Source organism: Sporothrix schenckii (assembly GCF_000961545.1).
Source record: "Sporothrix schenckii 1099-18 chromosome Unknown Cont48, whole genome shotgun sequence".
Classification (NCBI taxonomy): Eukaryota; Fungi; Ascomycota; class Sordariomycetes; order Ophiostomatales; family Ophiostomataceae; genus Sporothrix; species Sporothrix schenckii.
Window position 1 is genome coordinate 1,226,219 of NW_015971149.1, and position 17,308 is coordinate 1,243,526.

General features: G+C 53.5%; 5 protein-coding genes across 5 annotated transcripts; 4 read left to right on the forward strand and 1 right to left on the reverse strand.

Moving 5' to 3' along the window:
• Positions 1–152: 152 nt before the first annotated feature.
• Positions 153–2,056, reverse strand: SPSK_00743 (uncharacterized protein; the record flags this gene model as incomplete). Its single annotated transcript, XM_016727691.1, has 2 exons — positions 153–413; positions 578–2,056. The coding sequence occupies 2 exons, from the start codon at positions 2,054–2,056 to the stop codon at positions 153–155; spliced, it is 1,740 nt and encodes a 579-aa protein (XP_016584247.1).
• A 4,951-nt stretch (positions 2,057–7,007) lies between these two features.
• On the forward strand, positions 7,008–7,826 carry SPSK_00879 (uncharacterized protein; the record flags this gene model as incomplete). The annotated part of the gene is made up of 1 exon (XM_016727825.1): positions 7,008–7,826. One exon carries the CDS (start codon positions 7,008–7,010, stop codon positions 7,824–7,826), a length of 819 nt encoding a protein of 272 aa, XP_016584248.1.
• Positions 7,827–10,234: 2,408 nt separating this feature from the next.
• On the forward strand, positions 10,235–12,502 carry SPSK_00715 (uncharacterized protein; the record flags this gene model as incomplete). Its single annotated transcript, XM_016727663.1, has 1 exon — positions 10,235–12,502. The coding sequence occupies one exon, from the start codon at positions 10,235–10,237 to the stop codon at positions 12,500–12,502; it is 2,268 nt and encodes a 755-aa protein (XP_016584249.1).
• Positions 12,503–13,064: 562 nt separating this feature from the next.
• SPSK_00929 (uncharacterized protein) lies at positions 13,065–13,477 on the forward strand (the record flags this gene model as incomplete). Its single annotated transcript, XM_016727871.1, has 2 exons — positions 13,065–13,075; positions 13,129–13,477. The coding sequence occupies 2 exons, from the start codon at positions 13,065–13,067 to the stop codon at positions 13,475–13,477; spliced, it is 360 nt and encodes a 119-aa protein (XP_016584250.1).
• A 2,079-nt stretch (positions 13,478–15,556) lies between these two features.
• SPSK_00791 (alpha-1,3-mannosyltransferase) lies at positions 15,557–16,988 on the forward strand (the record flags this gene model as incomplete). The annotated part of the gene is made up of 2 exons (XM_016727739.1): positions 15,557–16,013; positions 16,054–16,988. The coding sequence occupies 2 exons, from the start codon at positions 15,557–15,559 to the stop codon at positions 16,986–16,988; spliced, it is 1,392 nt and encodes a 463-aa protein (XP_016584251.1).
• Between the last annotated feature and the right edge of the window lie 320 nt (positions 16,989–17,308).

A 17,308-nucleotide genomic window follows, 5' to 3' on the forward strand; every position in this document is an offset into this window, starting at 1 on the left:
TTTGGCCGCTACATACGTTGACGGATATGGAGCATGGAAGAGTATTGATATGCGAGCGAATACGACGTAACAATGCATCATTGTTTCGTTAAACTCGCAAAATAAAACAAAAGCTAACTGCAATATCATACTTTCTCCATGCATCTCCATGCTCAGTCCAGGCTCAAGAGCTCGTACTTGGCATCTCCAAGGGCATCTTCGACCCGCTTCATAGCAGCTAGTACCTTCTCCTCCTCCAGTCGGCGACCTACCACTTGCACACCCACCGGCAGGCCGTGCATGGCGACGGAGTCATAATGCTTCATGGCGCCCTGTGCAACCCCATTCAGCTTGCGAAGTGAAAAGTCTGAAGGAAGGGCGTCTTCTTTGGCATCTACCCGAGTAACGGGCAAGACTCCGGCCGTGTAGTCGAGCTGTACATATGGTGTTAGTGTGGGAGCGATATCGGCCGTCAAATGGATTGGCAACATGTAAGACAGCGACACCTCGGGGCTGCTGAACCTGAGATGACCACTCATAATAAAATAAATAGGAAGCAGAAAATTTTAAAAAGAGCCAGAAAAGAGGAGGTGCATACCAAATTAAAAAGGAACGTGTAACCACAGCTGCTGACCGCGTCATGCATGGCATCGTGTGGTAGCGCCGGGGTCGCATTTGGAGGCGTCAACAAAACATCAAACTTGGTCGAGTCCCACCACTTAAACCAGCGTGCGCGGTAAGCCTCGCGCTGGGCGACGAGTTTCCAGTTTTCAAACGCACTCTTCGGACCCCAGTCACGCACCAGGCCGGCCCAGATAGGATCCCGCCGCACGTACCGCACCCAGGCGTAGTACATATAGCGGAATAGCGAGGGCAGCTTAGCCAGGAATAACAGCTGCTTAGCACCAGCGTCGAGCCACTCACCCGGCCGACGCGCAACCTCAAACATCTGGCAGCCGTCTGCGTTGAGGAGCAGGGACGCGAGGCGTAGTCCTTCGTAAGCATCAGGCGGCGGGTTCGGCTCGTTCTGGCCGACCATGGTGACGCTGTGGCCAGCCACCTGCAGTGCATCGACCACCGTCTCGACAGCCCGGCGGCAGGCAGGACTCGGGTCAACCACACCATCACTCATCATGACACCAACGCGCAGCTTGCGTGACGGCGACGAGATGTCGTCCTCGGTCTTCTGGTCCCAGGTAATGCGATGGACCGAGTAGTCGTACCGCCATGGCTCCATCTGAATCAAGGTCCGTGTAAAGTACGTCAAGTCAGCGAGGGTCCGTGCCATGGGGCTGTAAACACTCGGCACACCCTCTTGGCCGGGCATACTGGTGCGAAAAGCCATCTTGGGCCAGCGGCCCGTCGAGCAACGCACACTGTAGCAGCCCGCCCAGTGTGCCGGCAGCCGGACGCTACCCGCCACATCGCTGCCAATGCCAATACGGCTGCCGCCGGCTGCCAGTAACGCCGACTCACCGCCCGTAGAACCGCCGGGCGAGTACTTAGCGTTGTGCGGGTTCGTACAGCGACCCCACACATCGTTGGTCGACTCAAAGCTGAGGAGGGTGATTGGCATGTTGGTCTTGACAAACGGCACGGCGCCTGCCTCCTTGAGCATCACCACGACCGCGCCGTCCTCTTCCTGTTCCTGGTGCGTGAAGCTACTGTATCCTACTGTAGCATCGTAGCCACCGACCACCACCGTGTCCTTGAGACTGACCGGAATGCCCGCCAACGGGCCCTTGAGGTTGATGGTATCCTTGTTCAGCCACTCCTCGGCCGACCCAATCATGACCTCAGTCAGGCAGTTGGTCCTTTCGTGGACCTGTATCGCCGCCTTCCCGTACGAGCGCAGCACATCGACTGCCTTGACGGAGCCATTTTGGACCTCTTTGGCCAGCTCTTCGACCGGCGTATCGAGCGTTGCGCGGTCCTTTGCTGAGAGCGGCGTGTGGTACTCGGCAGGCAGGCTGCGAATGCGCTCGGCGCGCTGGTCCTGCTTGAATTTGCTGTCAAACAATGTGTTAATCCAACTGTAGAATAATAACAACAATAACAATAAGCCATAATCAAGCATTGTGGTGGATCACGTTACCAGTCCCGCTTGTGTTGTAGTCCAAGGAAGGATGACATCGCGATAACACGATGGCTTCTCTGATAAGAGGCAATTCAAAGTTCGGGTTCGTTTTGTTGCGAGAAGTTTCCTTAGCAAAGTTGATCTCCTATTTCTCAATTAATTGGGTTTGTATTGGTAAAAGAGGAGGGAATCAGATTGGGGAAGGAAACGGCGAACAAAAGTCACTTGAGCTCTTGGGCCGGGGCAGCCCCGCACCTGCCTTGTTGATAGTGACACAGGGGATAAGAGGGTGATAAGAGGCACACGGGCGACTTGGGGAGCCGCAAAGCCGCTAGAAGCCGATGCGGTCTTCCCCTGAGGCACCCGCTCGCCGTTGAGCTCTTTCCGTATGCGGAAGGTTTTACCTTTGACCTGCTCATAACGGCTGTCCAAGCCTCCGCTCTTAACAAAGCTAACAAGTTGGAAAGTCCGGGTCGACTCGCCCTTGCCTGTTTTAGTACAATATCGTGTAAGATGCCCACGCCAAGATAAACCGGACGATAGTTCTTGCCGTCAAGTTCGATACAGGTACACTTTTGAGGAAAGAGCACTCCTGCTTGCAACACGTCGTTTGTAGAATGGTGCTTTCCACGATGTTTACAATCTCGTCCCCCTTTTCACCCCCTATTTGTCATGATTGCGTCTTGACTGCATGTTCATGAGTCGTTGCTATTGATTGACTCCCCTTTGCAAGCAGAAGCGCCAAGACAACCACCAAATCCTCTTCTGCTAGAACATCCTTCGAAAAATGAACATGTCTCATACTGCCAGCCGTCACAGAACTATGCAGAAGTGCACCCTTTCGTGCACATGGCGGGAAAAGATTACACAGAGATACTGACACACACTATGCATTTTGTTTTTTTGTACTTCACTACATATGCGAAAGCGACGACGCGGCGAGCACGGAGAGTGTGCAATGCTCACCCACGCGGATGCACCCCTTCATTGGCGGACGTGCCTTGTTCGTTGCAGCAAACTGCGATTTCAAAATTGCGGCCGATAAGCTACAAGGCCTAACTATCTCGCCGAACCAACAAACACGAGAGAAGGGCAGCAATGTTGTTTTGGACAGCACGTGGGACACGGACGCCGTAACGGCCACAAGACGCCACCAACGTCAAAAGACAATCCATTTGCTTTACGTTGGATTTGGTGAATCACCCAAGGGCAGCCAGCGGTGCTCCTAAGTGGTGCCTGTTCTGCGGGGATGCCGACCAGTTTATTTTCCATGCAATCACCAAAATCATGCATTTAATAACTTTCAACTTGTATCTGCGTCGGGTAAGGTATCGACCACGGACTCTCATGCTAGGAATATGATGTATCGTTGGCAATTGTACTAATATCACTGCGTTCGGAGTCCTGAGGATTTCTCTCCAAGATTGTGCCCGCTTTAGTTACCACAAGGCTTAAAATACAACGGCCGATACAAGCAATATGAAACGCGGTTGCACTCAGTCCTCCAACTTCGTGACGGTTTCTCACTACGACTAATAATACGACCAGTCCGAGTCCGTGTTAGTGATTCAAGCTGCGGAGTAGAGATACGGTGACTTTACAGGGGGGTCCCTGCTCTGCGCCTGCAATGCTGCACCTCTGCTTCACGAACATTGAACTTTCTCCGCAGAGATAATCTCTGATGGGCGTATTGACAATTTGAGATCGGTTTGTTAAATGCAGTCACCCGCACTTCGCCTGCTTGAACTCATGATTCGTTTGAGTTAACTATCCTTTCTTTCCAATACATGCAGTTCTTCCTCTTCAAAACCATGGCCCGTTGCGTAGCTTAGTTTGACCCGGAACTTAGCTGGCTTTACAGAGACAATCCTCTCATATCATTTCCCGGCCTGTCGAAAGAAATATCGCCAGCGTACTCCTTTACGCTACTAGCAAGAATGCAAACAACGACTTCTGGCCGGTCTTGTTATTTTGCTCTGTGACGGTAATTTTCGATATTGACTTTGAGCTTTCCTGCTTCAGTCCACGGCGTACGATTTTACGCGGCACATGATTGTCAGTTGACGCGAGTTCAGCTCTGACAAATGGCCCGGCTGCGGTCAAGCCTCGATCGGAGACGACGGAATACGTGGTGCGACCTTCTGCAAAGCCACCCTCCCCACCTAAATGATACGCTCCGTTGTATAAGAATACTCGTTTTAATATGTTGTCTTGGTCCTGTCACCAACAAGTCCTTCCGAGGCTCAGGCCCTTAGTACCTTTTGTGTTGTTCTTCCGTTGGCAAGAGGCAAGGAAAGCCCCTGTGGGTTCTGTTTACCCATCTCACCCTATTCCCCGTGCAAATTACACACACCACGCTCGCTAAGTAGGTTGTGTCAAGCCAGACGTGAAAAGACAGTCCTCGAAATTTCGTTTCCAGTCTGTCGGGTTCCGGACATAGGTCGGCGCTTAATGGTCTCCGTTTGTTGGTTCAACACTGAGCCTAACTCGGCATAATATTCTGTCCGCTACGGTTTGGGCATTCACGGCATCCACATCCACATCCACATCCACCAACAAGTAACCCTCGCATGTTGGATGCCACCAACTTAACGAGAGTTGCTATGTTTCTTTTTTATTTCTTGCTTTACTTCTAGTTCTCTCTCACTAACACGGACGTATAGGCCATCATCACCTGTCCATATCCACGCGTGACTGGGAGTAAGCCATGAGCCAACCTTTGCTCACAACATACGAGTGCGTAAACGAATTGCTTCACATTCGCATGCCGCATGATCCATGCAGATTTTACTGTTTACTCTGTTGGTCAAAGGTACGGGGTTCATTGCTGTGCACTCACGAGGCTGAACAAGGGCGTATTATGCTCCACTTATCCTGGGCCCTGGTGGGCTCAACGACCTCGAACAGCCAGAGAGGCAAAATAGACGACGAAAACCTGCAAACTTTCTTCCGCATGTACATGTTGCTGATTATTCGCCCACGGGCCGAACCACGGATAATCACTTTACACTTTCACTCTAGAAAAGCACTCGCAAAGATATTGCTGATAAATTTTGCCACGGATCTGAACCAGTTTACCAACCTAGGCCAGCACATGTTTCCGGCTGCTCAGCTTGAGCTGTTGGCCCGTTTTGAGATGGATCACGATATAGCCATCTCGCTCCAGCTTGGACATGTTGGCAATCCGTGTCTAGCCTAAACGAGCCAGGACCTCGGTGATGCTATGTTGCATCCAGGGTGGTCGGCAAGTTGGAGGCCCATACTGATATGCCCTCGGGGGATTGTTGTGCTCGGAGGCCCGGGCGAGAAATAGTGAGAGAATTCCACCTTACTCTAGAGCTCGCATTTAGAGAAGCCCATCCCGTTTTTCATCAAGAAAAGCATTCGTCATGCTACCTCATCGTGGTTTGTTTGCCCATGATGTTTAGCACTTACTCCGCAACGCAAGTCAGGTATGGCATCCGCTGACGACTACTCGGTTGTGGTCATAATATCTTCTTGTTTCACCGTCAACCTTCGTCAAGCATGCGTAAAGAATATTATGTGCACCGCACAATGCCATTGCAGACTGTTTCCCTTTTCTTCGTCACTGGATAGCGGACTAGAATGGACTGCAGACATAGGTGGGTGGCAATGGTGGCTTCGGATGCGAGCAAGAAAAGCTGTCCAGAGCTTTTCAAGACCGTTTAAGCCAACAGATACGCATGGATTACTGCAGTGTTTGTCAAGGATGCCAATCCGCGTCCTGTTGGTTGCAAGCCACCCTCTTCAATTTTGCCATCTGCCCCTTGTCGCAACTACCCCTGTACTTTCTTGTTTTTTGTTCACCCCCGAGTTGAAATCTCAACGGCAAGCAAACATTTCGTATCCTCCGTGCCTCCTATTCGACAGGTGTGTTTTTAGCCCGGAGCGGTTGCTGATCCAGGGCCTGCTCTTGATTTTTCTCCATACGTCCTCCGTGCCCCCAAAACCTTTCTTTTTATTTATCTTGTTGTTGAAGATTTGCCTGCTTCTTTTATTCTTTCTTGTTCCATATTGATACACTTCTGCATTTCTGTTATTTAGAGACTGTTTATGCAATGCACATACTCGAGATATGAGCTAACAGATACCGTTTTGCGCCTTCAGCTGTCTCTGTTTTGCCACCTGTTTATCACAGCAACTGCTCTTTTTATTTTGTCCGCCTTTCCCCATTCACACTGCGAACTGGGCATGCTTACACACAATACCTGTCTACGTTTCGACACTCAGTGCTAATTGTTCACGACGTTGTTCCACCTTCCACCCACCTCGCACAGCTAAGCCCTTTCTGCGTCTGCTTTGCCTCCTTGTTGCTACTCGTTGCCTCACATCTATTTATGAGACATATGTCCAAAGTCAGTTAATACCAAGCAGCGCCGAATCAACGACTGGAAAAGACGTCGGCTACGCCGGCACAAGCGACTGCCCAACTGACAACCAGCAGGACAAACGCAACCGATACGAAACAACGCAACGAGCATTATACCAGCCTCGGACCGGATAGTCTTTACTGTCTCGTCAAAGAAATGCTATGTCTTCGTTCTTTTGATGTCTCCACTAGGATATGACGCTGCATTAGTTCATGGTATATAATGACCTCTTGCCATTTGTCTTTCCACTTCCATCCCGACCTTCTGCCCCTGTTGCAAGTCGACCTTCAATTACTTCATATATATTCCCCGCTGTGATTTACAGCGTGCAACCTCTTCCCTTTGTCTCTTTCATCGGCTACTCGAAGGATCTGTTACCATAACTTCGCCGATGCGATCACTTACACATCGACACAAAAACAACTTCCAGTCTATGTCTCGGTACTACCGCCGTCAGCCCCATGGTACGTCCTCGCCCCTGCTCTGTTAACGAACACACCATCAGAAAATCCTGCTTTCCCCATTTGAATAAAACATGGCAACTAACACGCATGTTTACCATGGGCCAGTCTGACCCGTCACCGGTTGCGCCTCATACACAGCACTGGCTTCTGCGGCTGCCACCTTACTTTTGGTCGCAGATGTATCTCTACCTCGACTACGTCGACATCTTGAATCTCTCCTCGCTAAACTCTGACTTCTTCGCCGAGGATGTCGTAAAATACCTACCTGAATCTGTTCGCTACACAGCGGTTGCAAAGGTTCATGCCAATTCCGACCCAAAAACACACAGTGCTTGCTACCTCTGTTTCCGCATAAAACCCGTTGAAGAATTCCAACAACCGTACACAATGGCCTCATACGCGCGAGTCTTGCAGCGCAACGAATATACCGGTCAGCGTATCTTCGAGGTGATTTCAGAGCCTTCTCCAGGTTACACAAGCAACATTTTGCAGCCTCCATCCCTCCCAGTGTCACCCGCCACGGTGAGCATGGGTACGGGCATGAGCCCTTTTATCTTGAGCACCGCAGTCAGTCCTTCAGAGCCTGTAGGTTACAGTATCGATATCGGGTTTCGCGGTGGCATCGGCGGTATCGGTAGCCAAGCTGCTTCCGGTTCGTCCAGGGCGGGCCGCTTGCACCGCAGATGGCAACCACAGGCGCCGGGCGCCGAGGTGGGCCAGATTGAGAGCCTCCGCACATACTGCATCCAATGCGCACTGGAGACGCACCTCGCGATTGCCGGTGATGTTGTGGAGCCACGTGTCGGGCCGAGGTTGTGGGTGTGCGCTTGTCAAGTGGCGCGCAGGCAGGACAACGGCCAACGGTGCTTGACTTGCGGCATGAGCCCAGTCTATCGAGATGCAGTGAACCAATAACTGCAGTGACGGATTACGTGGCTAGACTCTACTTGGTGTGTTCGTGGATGACAGCCGCTTTGATTACAACCTGTCCTGTCTTTCTTTCGTCGATGCCCTCTTTACACTGTACTCTCTTACTATACTCGCTCCTGTTCGTATTGCATAGCTAGAAGTGGTTGTTGTTTTCTAGATCGACTGTTGGTTTCCTTATTGTCTTTTTTTCTTCATTAAACATTAGCTGCTTCTGTTTTTTAAGCGAAGAGCGATTGCAAACTCTTGTTACTGTGCGTTCACCCGGAGAGGTGAACTGGTTGGGCAAGAGAAGAGAAGGGACTCTACACATGAAAACCACGAAAGCGGTGACATGACATCCAGCTACTAGCCAAAGTGCACATTGTGCAACGCTGCACTCTTTTGGATTTTTACTATTCCCTGGCCAACGCTGAAAATCCTTCAACTTTCTTCGTTTTGGCCAACTATCGCTCTTATTTTCATATTTGAGTGCATGTTTTGCTTTCCTTACGCACCATTCGTTTTATACTTTTAGACTTTCCATTCCCTGTGCAAATCCAATAGCTTTGAAGCTGCGATTTTGGCTCTGTGTTCTTTTTGTCCCTGTGGCTCCAATACGTATACTGTCAAGTTACTATAAAGTGGTGTCGCGGCAGCGGTCCGTATCGTGGTTGACAGAGGGGAAATGGACGGGATGGACAAGTGAAACAACGGTAACTGCATAGTATAGAAGAAAAGACAAGAAATTAACTGCGTGTAAACTGACCATAGCATAACACAAGCACAGCGCCCGCATGACAGCGCTCAAGCCGCGACGGCAGCCGACAATCTCCCATTCCCGGCCCCCATCACAGATCTGACACACAACAAAAGGCCACCTCATACATCAAGCGGGTCTTACGGAGTGGTTTGTCCTCCTTCGCAATAAGGCAGCTAGGAGACTTGGGGGCCGCACCAGATACAGAGCCGTTGGCCCCGGAGAATCTCAAAAATGAACAAACCACACACACATCAATACAAGTACACATTGTCACTATTGAAACTTTTGTGGGGCCAAGCAGTCACCCGCTTGGGTGACATGATAGAACATGGTTTAGTCCGGGGGCTGAAAGGGCGGCGCGGGCCCGACGGGCGGACGAGAGGCCGGGACAGGGCCTTGTTTCCATGCCCGAAGAGCCCCCGATCCGCTCAAGGCTGCCCCGTCCTCGGTTTCTTGTCCCCCTGTCATCTTCAGCGATAAAACTATGGGTTATACAGATAACAAACAATGGCCAATGCTGGTTCGCGAGGATCGCGCCGTCGCCATTTGTTGATGAGTACGATGTAACCGCTTCTCCGTTTATCGAGTTGGCCGGTGCCCCGTGTGCCCTGTGCGTATTACATGACAGGAATGCGCCTACGGTGCTCCGTCGTACGCCATTGGCTTAACAGAGCAAGGTCACTCCCAGAAAAGCACAGAACCAGTAATGATTACTTACTGTTTGCATTGCAAGCTGATTTTGTATATGTTGTCCAGTTCAAGCGGTTATCTTCGTGGGTCTTTCCCATTTCCCCTAATCACTCTTTCATTACCGCGAGGCAAGCGAGGAATGAAACTCAGCCACTAAGAGCAACAGCCATAAACAGAGTAGATCGGCAACGCACCAATCGCCGCGGCACTTCTTCCCGTTACTTTTTTTCCTGGTGGCCCAGCTTGTACATGTTACTCTCGTACCGCCAGATCTGTGGCGCGGCTCTTGGCAGTAATCGTATTTCGCATTCCGACCCTCCATCCCGCCAGCCCTACGAAGCAATGCCCCGTACTTCGAACACGTTCTCCTTGTGCCATTCGTGCATTTGATGTTTTAATGAGAAAGCCTTGGAGGGCGCCTTGTCCGCGATACGACAGTACGACATACAGTTAGCCTTCTGGGCGACAGACACTGAATAGTGCCGGCGACTAGGTAACACCTCTTATTTTGAAAGAGCGCAATACCATTTTCTTATTCAATTTTACTGTCTCTGTAGTTATTTAACTTCGAATTGACTGCGATGTATCTTGGAGGTCGAAATGCTGATACCTGGGCCTTGCGAGAGTGGGGCTAAAGGAACCCCCTAAGCCACACTAAATCTACGTATTTCGCATATTTCTCGGGCGATAAACCCCAAACGGGCTTAACCAGGCAAGAGTTTGGGCGAATCACGGTCCCGCCGTCACAGTGAGACGTGAACCAGAAGAAAGAACAAAATGGGCGACAAGGTCGAGATTGGGTTTGATGGTTTTCTTGCGTCGACTTCTCTTCCCATATCGTTTGTCTTCCATCTCTCTTTCCTTGTCTGCTGTTCCTTCCACTTCAATGAATTAGTTGACCTTGGAGCGATCCCTTCTCTTATCGCTACTCTTCGCCCTGTAACCGCCCACTCAGCGCGTCACAATGGGTTCCGACGGGAGGACCGTCGGCACGGCAGAGGAGCTCCTGCTGCGCGGCGAGCGCTACCGCGACACGTTTGGCAGGAACGAGATCGAGAGCCTTCCCGTTTTGAGCAACGACGACGACAACGACGACGAGGAAGGCACATCGCAAGCACCTTCCCGGCAGACGTGGCTGCAAAGATGGGGGCTGCGCCGCCCTGCTTGGATGGCCTCCAGACAGCAGCCTCCACGGCACTACCAACCGATTCACATTGGCGACGACAGCGACGACGTCGACGACAATGCCAGCACTCCGTCCGACACGACGACAGATGTTGAGGCCGATGCAGGCGTTGACTACAGCTACAGCGACGAGCCGGCGGCAAGGGCACAGAACAAGCAAAGACAACAAGAACGACGCGACAGTGATGACGACGTTGATGAGGACGACGCTGATGCTGACGCCGCATCCAACCCCCGTCGACGCGTCGCTGGCGCGGCCTGGTACCAAGCCCAACGGCCCGGCAGCGTCATTGCCCTCGTGGCCGTCCTTCTCTTCTTCCTCGTCTTTGCCGCCACGCTGGCCCTCGTGCCCATGTTGCGCCTCGTCGAGGACGCCATCTGCCGCCGGCATTATGGCCTCAACTACGGCGACGATGGCGGCAGCAACTCCACCGTCAGTGTCAACACCCACAAGCAGTTTCTCGAAAACGACTTCACGCGCACCGCCACCAACGGCACCGACGAGCGCCTGTGCAAAGTCGACGCCGTCCAGGCCGAGCTCGCCTGGCTCGGCGGCGTCGTTTCCGTCACCGAGGCCATCTTCGGCCTTCTTGCCTCGTTTCCCTGGGCTCTCTTGTCCGATCGCATCGGCCGCAAGCCCGTCTTCCGCATCTCGTTCATCGGCGCCTCCCTGTCCTTTGGCTGGACGTCGCTCATCCTGCTGCGACGCGACGTTCTGTCCGTCTGGTGGGTCCTGACCTGCGAGCTATTTTTGCTCGTCGGCGGTGGCGCCGGCGTCGCCGTCACTATCTTGCACTCCATCGTCACCGACGTCGTCGTGGGCGACCGCGCGTCTGGATTTATTTGGCTGGCCGTTGGCGCCGTCACTGGCTCAATCATCGGCCCTGGCTGTGCGGCGGTGCTGATGATGACCGGCGGCCCAGACGGCGAGGGCCATTCGGCGTGGCTGCCGATTTGCCTGACGCTGTTTGTTTTGACTCCCATCATTTTGCTCCTGACTGTGTTCTTGCCAGAGACTCTGCCAAAGAAGGTGGCAGCCTCGTCGTCGTCGTCATCGTCGCGGTCGACCGTCACTACGACGTCCTCCATGTCCACCGCCTCGTTCTGGATGGGCACCATTCCCGCCCACCTGCGCGAGACCTTTCAGCAGCTCCTCAAGACGCTGGCCGTCTTGCGCCGGAGCCGCCCTTCGCTGCTCCTGCTGCCGTCCTACTTGTTCCAGCCCGCCATCCAGAGTGTGCAGGGAGGCATCCTCGCCCAGAGCGTCAGCAAACGCTTTGGCTGGTCGCTCGCCCAGACCGGCTATCTCTTTTCCTTCCGTGGCGTCGTCACCGTTGTCGTGCTCATCCTCATTCCGATTATTACCAAGTACATTCTGGTCGGGTCAGTCACGGCCGCCGCGCTCCACACCAACAACAACAAGAAGAAGGCGCGAGGCGGCTGCACGGGTCTTGGTATGTCCGAGGTCCGCAAAGACTTGTTCCTTGCCCGCACCTCGCTTATGTGCCTCATTGTTGGCAACCTGTTGATGGCCACTGGCACATCCTTGTCTACCCTGGTTCTCGGCCTCGTACTCTCCACCTTCGCTGTCGGCTTCGGCTCCGTCTTACGGTCTCTCATTACCCACTTTTTCCTCGAGCAGCAAAAGTCGACTCCGACGAACATTGCAGCTGCTGGTCCAGTCGCGACCACCACTGCCGGCGGCCAAGATGGCCAGGACGACAAAGACAGCAAAGACGACCACACGTCCCGCCTCTACACCCTCACCGGCATGGTGGAGACAGCCGGCTCCGTCTTGGCCGGCCCGATGGTGGCCTGGACCTTCTCGTCGGGTCTTGCCCTTGGCGGCGCCTGGATCGGTCTTCCATTTTTCTATGTCACGGGCCTGTGTGTCGCCGCACTCGTGTGTCTCGTCGTCATTGGCGACGGCAGCCGCGACAGTGCTACCAGCAGCGGTAGTGGTGGCCGCATACGGCTGTCGACGACATCGGATCGGCGCGATAACGACCATGAAGAGGTCGGCAGTGGGCAGATCGCGTTACCGTAGATAGAAATAGAAGAAATAGGGCCGGCGTGTTATTTATGTACTTATTCTTTGGGACTGTTGGGGGAGGCTTTGATATTAGATACCTTATTTTGGCATTTGAGAGTACACTGGGACATTTTAGATTTTCTTTTGTTTTATTTTCGGCATATTAATACATTGTACTTTCCATTCAAATATATGAAACCGTGCTTTTTTTTATTGCGTTCGACAAAACAATTAAGTATAAATATATGTATATACAAACGACGCAATTTAACTCTTTTGCGTATTTAAATATGTAGCCAATGCTGATGGGCATAGTTCATTAGCATCGCTGAAAACCTAAACTCCATTTTCAATTTCAGACAAACCCCGTAATCATCGAAAAGCTTTGATAGTGTAGGCACTTGCTTCATAATTTTGTCTCCTGGTTGGGTTGATCTTGGGCATCAGTATCGTTCGTTCTTGTCCAAATTCGGGTCTGTCCGGCCCTCGAGGGTTCTCTTACATGCGACGCTGTGTGTTTGAAGTTGTCTTGCTTTTCTCCGTTTCTATTTTTTGTGGGCAGCCGAAACCACAAATAATGCCTCTCACGTTATTGACTTATACCTTCAATTTCCGAACAATATTGAATTTTAATGTTACAGATTTGTGCGGTCGGTGGCCGACCTGGACGAGCTGCAAAATATCAAGGTTGTGCTGGTCGCCCCGGGCTACGTGCACACGCCCATGTGGACGGCCGACCCGGTCAAGATGAAGCAGTTTGGCTACAAGCCGTCGATGGCGGTGATGCCCGAAGAGGTGGCGCAGGGCATGGTGGACCTGGTCACCAAGGCGGAGTACGGCGGCGGCGCGTGTCTGCAGGTGGCGGTGGGCGAGCGGCGCACGCTGGGCGTCTGGAACATCCCCGCGCCGGACACGGACGGCGCGCGGGTCAGCAAGGAAGTGCTGGAGCAGAACTACAAGCCGGTGCTGGAGAAGATGCGGAATGTGTAGGCGGGGGGACGGGGGCGTCGATAGGCCCGGGGTGCATGGAGCCGAAGGGTCAAAAATAGAAAACAGCTAAAATAAGCTTGAGTGAGATCTCGGTGACCTCTCGTTTGTAATGCTGCTGCCTGTTTCTGTCATTGTCGATCTTGCATCTCTGCATAAGACGTCGAAGGACGGTGCAGGCCTCCGCAGAAAAGCTTATTTTGAATGTGCCGACGGGCCGTTGAAAACACCATCACGGGTGAGAGTGTGAGATGCAGTGATGGGGCGTGATGGGGGTGTGCTGGTTCGTCGCCTAGCCTTCGGGCAAAACTCGTGTTTAAAAATAAATTAAAAAGGAAACGTGGACTGAGATGCAGGAGAAGGAGACGCGGAGCCAAGGGGCTAACAAGTAGAAAAGGGACGTTGGAGCGGCACGTCTGCATGGAAGCGGCACATTGAATCTGGACAGCGAATGGACGTCTGCTCTCCGCCTGTGTCGCGGGTTTCGAGGTTTTTGTCGTTTCTCCCGTCTGTCGTCTCGGCTCATTTCATTTGAATTGCCAATTTTGTGCGATACGGTGAAAATGCAAACATGGGCACTCCAAAACCGGGGTCTAAGCAAACACAGTGGCATTCTCTGGAGATTGGCTGGGTCCATCATTTTGGCAGAGTGGCATCTTACGTACACGGCGACGACACGCGAGCTTGCGATCGTTACGATCGACAGGGAGTGGAATCAAAAAGGGAAAGGCCAAGAGAAAGGGTACTTTGAGAACAAGGGAGACGCGAGAATGGAAAGAAATGGGAAAGGGGACGACGGGGATCTATGGAGACGAACCTATGAAGTACAGCCACCGTTGTGGAGAGGAGTGGGACGCCGCATCTGAGTGCCGTCGACAGCTTTAGCTGGCGCTAGGCAGCAGAATTAAATTCAACACGAAACGAATTTGGGCTGTGGGAGCACGTTCGACGAGACGTCGATGCAACGAGAGGCGTCTATTGAGTGACTTTGTTGGATCGCTCCCGATCCGTCCCATGTCCTTCGGGTAGTGTAATTATGCGCTGCTCACAGCCGACGTCCCCCTTGGCCCTTTTTCGTCGTCGGGTCCTGGTTGTGGTTGTTTGAATGTGCCGCTTCCCTGTTTCCAACCATTGCCTCGACGCCAATAGCGCACCTCCCAGGAGCCCCTTTGTTACTGGGCAATTGCTGAAAGGCTTGACCTATCCCTGGCCCGCGCCAAGTGTCCACCCGCAACCAAACAAACTCCCGGAGCTGCGCTGCAACGCCACTAACGTCGGGCGCGACGTCATCCACTCCAAACATCTGTACCTTACTGTGCCGAGGACCTTGTTTGGACATGTCATGCAGTGACGGGCGCTTTGTCTCATCACGTTGTTCCTCCTTGCGCGGCACAGTATCTGTTGGGCGGGAGTTGACTGGGATGAGTCGGAGGCGGGCGAGGAGAGCAAAGAAACCGAGGAAAGTGAAACAGACACAAATAAGTCGTGAGATAGAAACCGAGGACAAGCGCAACGATGGAACAACGTTTTGGCGTGAAACTCCGTCAAGAATAAGACACAAAATAAGAGACGGGAGAACTGCAGACAGGTCGAAATACAAGTCGAAGAACAACACGAGATGACAGCCAAAAAAACAGTCGTCGCCCCGTAAAAACTTGGTCGACAAGTGGGCCAAACCTCCCTGAGATCGGCCAGCAAATACAAGGTAGTCGAGACAAGCGAGGCAGGATACTTTTACTTGTTGTGCCCAGCCATCGCGTGGCCTGCAATTGAGCTCGCGTGAGCGTCTTCTATCGCAGACTGACACATTCAGTTGGTCATTGCAATCCCATTGTCCTTCACCTTTTGTTTCTTCCTTTTTTTTTCCTATTTCTCTTCTTCTTCCTCACACCTTAGTAATTTAAGGCTGGCATGCATCTGCGGTCCACGCCATTGCGAGTTCCTTCTTGAGCTGTGCTCCCTCGGCCGTGCGACAATTGCACACCTCGACCCGACCTGACTCGCCTTTCGATCGTGTCTCGACCGTTCTCGACAGTCCTTCCACCCAGTCCACCACTTCTCGGCGACCCCTCTCCTCACACCATGTTCCGCCAGCCATGGCACGATCGCGTGGCATCACGGCGTCGCCTTTTCAAGGTCGCCGTTGCCGTCGGCTTGGTCGGTCTGGTCATGCTTTACCGCAGCCTCTGGTACGACATCTCCTCGCCCGTTCCCTATGTTCCCTGGACACGCACCGACTACGGCGGCACATGGATGAATGGGGCCTATGCAGACGTTGAGGGCGTCACAGCCGCGCCGCCCGCACGCTGGACGCTGCCACCAAACGCGCCCGGCAAGGCCAAACACCAGCGCACGGCGCGCGTGCACGCCCAGCTGATCCTCGAGCAGGCCGAGGCGACGCCCGACCAAAACCACCTGGGATGTCCCGCCCTGAACCACGAACGATACGCCGAGCTGGTGCCGCAGCCTAGCGAGGGGGACGGCAACTCGCACAACTCCCACCGCACCTACTTTTTTTGCACTCGACTTGCGCCGGGTCGTTGGTCTGCTGCCCACGCTGCTGGGCTCTGTCGTCGAAGCCGTGCGCTTCCTGGGCCCCGCCAACTGCGTCGTCTCCATCGTCGAGGGCCACTCGAACGACGGCACCTACGAGACGCTCCTCCTCCTGCAAAACGCCCTCAACGCCATGGGCGCCGTCGTCTACATCCAGAGCACCAGCATCAACCCCCTCTTTGGCGACCGCATCGGCAAGCTCGCCAAGCTGCGCAACCTCGCCCTCGAGCCCATGCACCTCGAGTCGGCCAACATGCACCCCGACCAGAGCGTCATTCTATTTCTCAACGACGTCGCCGCCTGCACCGAAGACCTGCTCGAACTGGCCCTTCAACGGCGTCGCCAGCACGCCGACATGGCCTGCGCCATGGACTACCACCGCCTCGACCGCCAGTACGACTACAAACTGACCTTTTACGACGTCTGGATCTCGCGCACCATGGACGGCGAGGCTTTTATCATGGCCCCACCGGGCCTCGCGCAGTGGCGCTTCGCCGACGACCTGTTTCCGTACGACGACCTCGCGCGTGCACGCTATGCCCAGCGCCGGCCGTTCCAGGTGTTTTCGTGCTGGAACGGCGCCGTCGCTCTCACCGCCCGGCCGTTCTTTGACAAAAAGGTCGAGTTTCGCCGCGCGTACAAGAATGTCGGCGAATGCGGCGCCGGCGAGCCGACCTTGCTGTGCAAAGACATGTGGAGCCAGGGCTACGGCAAGATCGTGGTGGTGCCGTCCGTCAGTCTCGGGTACTCTGTGAACGAAGGGCTCGACGTCAAGGGCAGCATGGGCTACACGGCCAATTGGACGGCCACAGAGGACGCCGGGGGTGACGGCATTGAGCCCATGGCCGTCGACTGGGACCCGCGGCCGCCCACTGTGGTACGCTGCATTCCCAGTTGGCGCAAGCAGTTCTGGCAGGCCTGGGACTTTGGCGTGGGCAAATTGCGCGCGAGCAAAGCGTAGCCGTAATGGGCGGGGCGACGACTAACTCGAGACGACAATTGCATTTCTGGCGTCGGGCGCACATTCATTTGCAGCGTTTACTTTGTACAGGATCAGAATACCATTTTGACTTTTTAAATAGCACTTTTAAGTGGCAACTTTTGCATACCGCTCATTGTTCGAATACCACCACACGCGCCAAGACAGGGCTGAATTCCATGCAATCCCACCGACCGCCCCGCTAACCTGTCCTGACCCCGCGACAGGACCATGAGCTGAATGTTGCCGTGGGTGGGTTTCTATTGAGTGTCGTGGCTCTGATGAAAATAACGTGTGATGTA